This window comes from Nannospalax galili, unplaced genomic scaffold (assembly GCF_000622305.1).
Source record: "Nannospalax galili isolate Female #2095 unplaced genomic scaffold, S.galili_v1.0 scaffold3846, whole genome shotgun sequence".
NCBI classification, from domain to species: Eukaryota; Metazoa; Chordata; class Mammalia; order Rodentia; family Spalacidae; genus Nannospalax; species Nannospalax galili.
The window spans coordinates 45,507-50,574 of NW_008354028.1; the positions used below are offsets into that span (position 1 = coordinate 45,507).

The 5,068-nt window shown below is 35.9% G+C and overlaps 1 protein-coding gene across 1 annotated transcript; it reads left to right on the forward strand.

Annotated features, from left to right (window-relative positions):
- Positions 1 to 3,407: 3,407 nt before the first annotated feature.
- LOC103748509 (olfactory receptor 4C15-like) lies at positions 3,408 to 4,346 on the forward strand. Its single transcript, XM_008851157.2, has one exon. The coding sequence runs from the start codon at positions 3,414 to 3,416 to the stop codon at positions 4,344 to 4,346; it is 933 nt and encodes a 310-aa protein (XP_008849379.1). The 5' UTR covers positions 3,408 to 3,413.
- The last annotated feature ends 722 nt before the right edge of the window (positions 4,347 to 5,068 follow it).

Here is a 5,068-nt window from a genome sequence, read left to right on the forward strand (position 1 = left end):
TGACTTCCAGTGTTCTGCAATTTGGGTTCATCCACTGGGCCCACCAAAAGTCCCATCCCTGTAAGCCACTATCTTTCCTACTCTCAGCAGCCATTAAATGCCAAAATTTCCTTAGGTTGCATTAGGATTACTTACCCACTTCCCCATTTCTATACTGTGATTTTGTGTGGTTTGAGCTTGCAGAGGACTTGTACATGCGGTCACCATTTCTGAGAGGTCATATGAGTATCTGACCAGCTGTCAGGAGGAGTCTCTTTCGTTTTGGTCATCCACCTCATCTGGCTTTTACAGTCTTTCATCATCTCATCCTAAGGTTCTGATAACATGATTATTTTAATGTAATTTTCACTCACACAAAGTAAACTCTGTTGGTACTCCTTCCTATTAGAATCACTTGCAGAAATGAAACCTTAGTACTATAGAATATTGGAACTTTAAGTACATCAATCCATGAGAGTCTGACACCAAGTACAAGTTTAAAGATTCTAGAATATTTTTTTAATTCCCTTATATTTTAATTGTAAGAAACGTGAAGTTTCATTAACACAGTTTCATGCATGTGTATCATTCCCTAAGATATTCTTACTTTGGCTCCTTTTTTATTCTGCTTTATATTAATGGTAATGGGTCAATCATTTAGTGATCTTAATGACCATGTTAGGTTTGATTTATATTGCCATTTCCTTCGCTATAGATTGTGAGTTGAAGCAGAGTCCATATTACAGATGATAGTTAGGAATAGACCTGAGGGCATCATGGAATGGTTGTTTTAAATTAAATGTAGGCACCTTAAAATGATAGATTTATTAATATGTAAAATTGTGTCCTTTATCTTTATATGCAGTTTATTAATATCACCTTTATTTTTCTTAGTAAAAATATTATTTTGCTCACCAATTTCTAAGAACAAACATAAATATGTGCATGTACATACATGAAAATGTTCACACAGAATTTATTTTGCTGATACATTTTAGCTGTATATGCAGGAATGGATACAGCTGCGTCTTGAAGCTGTGATTACTTAGCAAATGAATTCAAGAACTAAAATATTTACCTCTTAAGGTGGCCACCCTATGGGGGACCCTTCTCTGAGATGATGGATCCAAGCCACAGGGTGAAGACCCTGGGGCTTGCATGTCTGGTAACAAGCTGTTAATTTAAAAATTCAGAAGGTTTTTATACATTACAAGAAACTGGCAGTCATGTGTGGCTTGGCAGTTAGATAAAAAGATTTAGGGCACAATTAGACAAGAAACAGGACATACAGCTTTTAGCTGGTGCCAGCTAGGGGCTGTATGTAAAGCAGGATGCTTGAAATTTACTCAGGGTTACCAGTGCCTATCTGGTTATTTATTGGCCACAATGTTTTCTTTCTTAGGGCTAAAATATAGCAAACTTTTAGCTTTTGGCCCAGGAGTAAACCTTTAACCTTGCCTATTCTTTTAGCTAGTGATAGCTAAGAGTTATTTGTTCAGGACAAGGAGGTGGGCTAAGGTCTGTTGACCAAGATGCTTTCCCTCAGAGCAAGGAACCTAAACTTTCCGCCCAGCCACTTTTCTCCTGCTAGTCCTGCAGTGTTCTGTGAGACAGGGATTTGAGTGCTGCTATTTTTAGTGCCCCTCCCTTCAGCAGAGACTGTAGCCTGATCTTAAAGTTTCAGATCCATATCATCCTAAAGCATGCCATCCTGGTTTCCTACAACCTCTAGGATTCATAGAAGAGCTTTCTTTGAGTAAAGCAGTTGGTTTTCACAAGAATGAATTTCACCTATAACTTCAATGGTATGTTACAGTGAGTAATATTTTGACATTTTAAAATTTGACCCTCCTCATGATCATTTGAGATATACAGCTAAGCTATCTATGAACATTTTTTTAAAGTTTAAGTCAAATTTCTTGCAGAAAAAAAGTTTCCTCAAATAAATGTCACTGATTAAATGATTTGTAAATAAGTCTCAAAACTAAATTATATTCATACAGTTGTTTCTACATTTCAGCATGTGTGCTTGTCTCCAATTTTAATAAGTAGGAGATTGATTCATAACCTTTTGATTCTTCAACATTTACTCTGATGAATTTATCTAGTTGCTTCAATCACATTTGAAACCTTTTAAAAATTTTTAATTGTTTATTTAATAACCATATAATTAGAAGCATTTCATTACAACAGCAATGACATATTCAATAACAATTTCCAGAGCTAAGATGCATCTCTTTCAAAATTGGCTATAAATTTTTAGGTTTTACAGTTGAATTAATATAATATTGTACTCCATATAAACCCCTGGAGAGAAGCCTATGGGTAGGAGAGCACACATTTGAAATTTTAATAGAGGCTACAGCCTTCATGGTGAGAGAGTTTATCTAAAGACCACCTGTACTGAAACTCTCTGTGACCTAAGTATTCTTATTACCATGTTCAACTCCTACTGAGGAGTCAGTGTTTCTTACAACCACAGTTTAACATGTTTTATTTCTTTAATTACATCTTTTGCACAAATAAAATAGCAAAAAAAAAAAACCCACAAAAGAAAACCCTACCACAGAATGTCCATATTATGAAGTTCTGATTACATCTTAAAATGAATAATTCAAAGTGAAATTTCAACAGTTTCAACACAGTATCATGTGTAGTACTAGATACTGTCCCATAGTGCATTCTTTTTTTCGGACAATAGTTTAATTCATTTGGAATTCCAATCTATTTCTTACTTTGAAACAAAGTATAAATGTATCTAGAATTTTCAAGTACATCTGATGTACTCTTTTTCTATGGGTAGATAAGGAAGTATTCTGATCAATCGCTACAGACTACTTAGCCCAGTCTTATTCCATAAAAATACCAAACGTGGCCAGGTGTGGTGAAGCACGCCTTTAATCCCTGCACTTGGGAGGCAGAGGCAGGCAGATCTTTGTGATTTCAAGGCCAGCCCGGTCTACATAGTGAGTTCCAGGACAGCTGGGGCTACAAGGAGACCCTTCTCAAAAAATAAGACAAAAAAACCCCAAAATACCAAACATGATTAAAAATTATGATCTTTGTTTTATAACTAGGGTATGGTTTCAAAATGACTTTTTAAATATTTCTCTTCCAGAATCCCCTAGAAATTCATAAAGCCTAACCCTTCAAAGTTAAACAACTTCATTTCTCTAACACAAGAAGTGAGTGGTTTGAGGCTCAATACTTAAACTATAGCTATCTTAAAATGTTGAATAATTAATCCCCTTCTTAATTCTAAAACTAGGCCGTGTAAAAATATTCTAGTAATATGTTCTTAATGAAAATAAAATCAATCAAGACAAAGATAAGTGTGCACCAACTTGTTGATATTTAAATTGTATGAAACAACTTTTCTCATAATTGTAGATTTACATGAACACATTGTACTGTCACCTTCCTCTTTGAGAATCATGCAAAACCAGAGTGTTGTCAGTGAGTTCATTCTCCTGGGGCTTTCACAGAACCCAAACGTTGAGAAAATATTGTTTGCTATATTTTTGCTGGTCTACCTTGCAACTATTGGGGGCAATATGACAATTGTGGTGACCATCCTCTGCAGCCCTGCACTGCTGGGCTGCCCCATGTACTACTTCTTGTCTTTCCTGTCATTCCTGGATGCATGTATTTCTTCTGTTGTCACACCCAAGATGATTGTAGATTTTTTCTATGAGAAGAAGACCATCTCCTTTGAATGCTGCATGACTCAATTGTTTGCTGTCCACTTCTTCACTGGGGCAGAGGTGATTGTACTGGCAGCCATGGCCTATGACCGCTATGTGGCCATTTGCAAGCCCTTGCACTACTTTTACATCATGAACAGGAGACTCTGTGGCACTCTGGTGGGGGTAGCCTGGATAGGGGGCCTCTTGCACTCCACCCTACAGATTCTCTTCACTTTGCAGCTGCCCTTCTGTGGACCCAATTTTATTGATCATTTCCTATGTGACTTATTCCCATTACTGAAACTTGCCTGCACTGACACACACATTTTTGTCATTTTGGTGTTTGCCAACAGTGGGTCTATCTGCATCATCATCTTCTCCTTGTTACTTGTCTCCTATGGTGTCATCCTCTTCTCCCTGACAGCACAGAGCTCTTCAGGGCGACATAAAGCTCTTTCTACCTGTGGCTCCCATATTACTGTTGTGGTTTTATTTTTTGTTCCATGCTTATTAATATATGCACGCCCTACATCTGCATTTTCTTTTGAGAAAAATGTGTTTATATTCGCTGATGTCTTGACACCATTGCTTAATCCTATGGTCTATACTTTCAGAAATAAGGAAATGAAGAATTCCATCAAGAAAATTTGGAAGAGATTCATAGTGGATTCTGATCAATAATAAAATATCTCTGTTACACATCAGGGGCGATTGCTCTGTGGGAAAGATCACTTATTATGTAAACACAAGGGCCTTTGTTTGGATCCTTGCCACCCATATCCAAATTAACACATGTTAGAATACATGTGACAAAGTGCTGGAGAAGTAGAGACAAGTGGATCCCAGAGTCTCACTATATAGCTAATCCATCGGAGTAAAGAAAATTGAAGATTAAGTCTTTGATTCTCTTTACTCTTGCCTCAAGGAAAAATTGCACAGAGTAATAAATGAAGTTATTAAATGAATCTATATACATGTGCATATGCATTTGAAAAGACTCACATGTTCACACACATGCACACAAATACACACACACAAATACACACACACAAACACACGATACACGTACGCATACACACAACCCCAAATATATACTTAGATAACAATATAAGAGTAATGAATTAGTATTTGGTTAGTCAATTTACCCATTATAATGATGGAGATATCATTCTTTAGAGGCATTGCTACTGGGCATAGAAAATTCTATTAATTTCACAGTTTAAATTGGAACTTATTACTCAGAATTGTCATATGAAAACTAAAAATAGTTAATTATATACTCCATGAATCCAATTAATTATTAGAAGACTTTTAAATATTAGAATTCTTGCCATTCACACTATTTTATAAAATAAATTGTTGAGAAATAAGTATTTTTTGAAATTTTGAAAAGAAATGTCCTG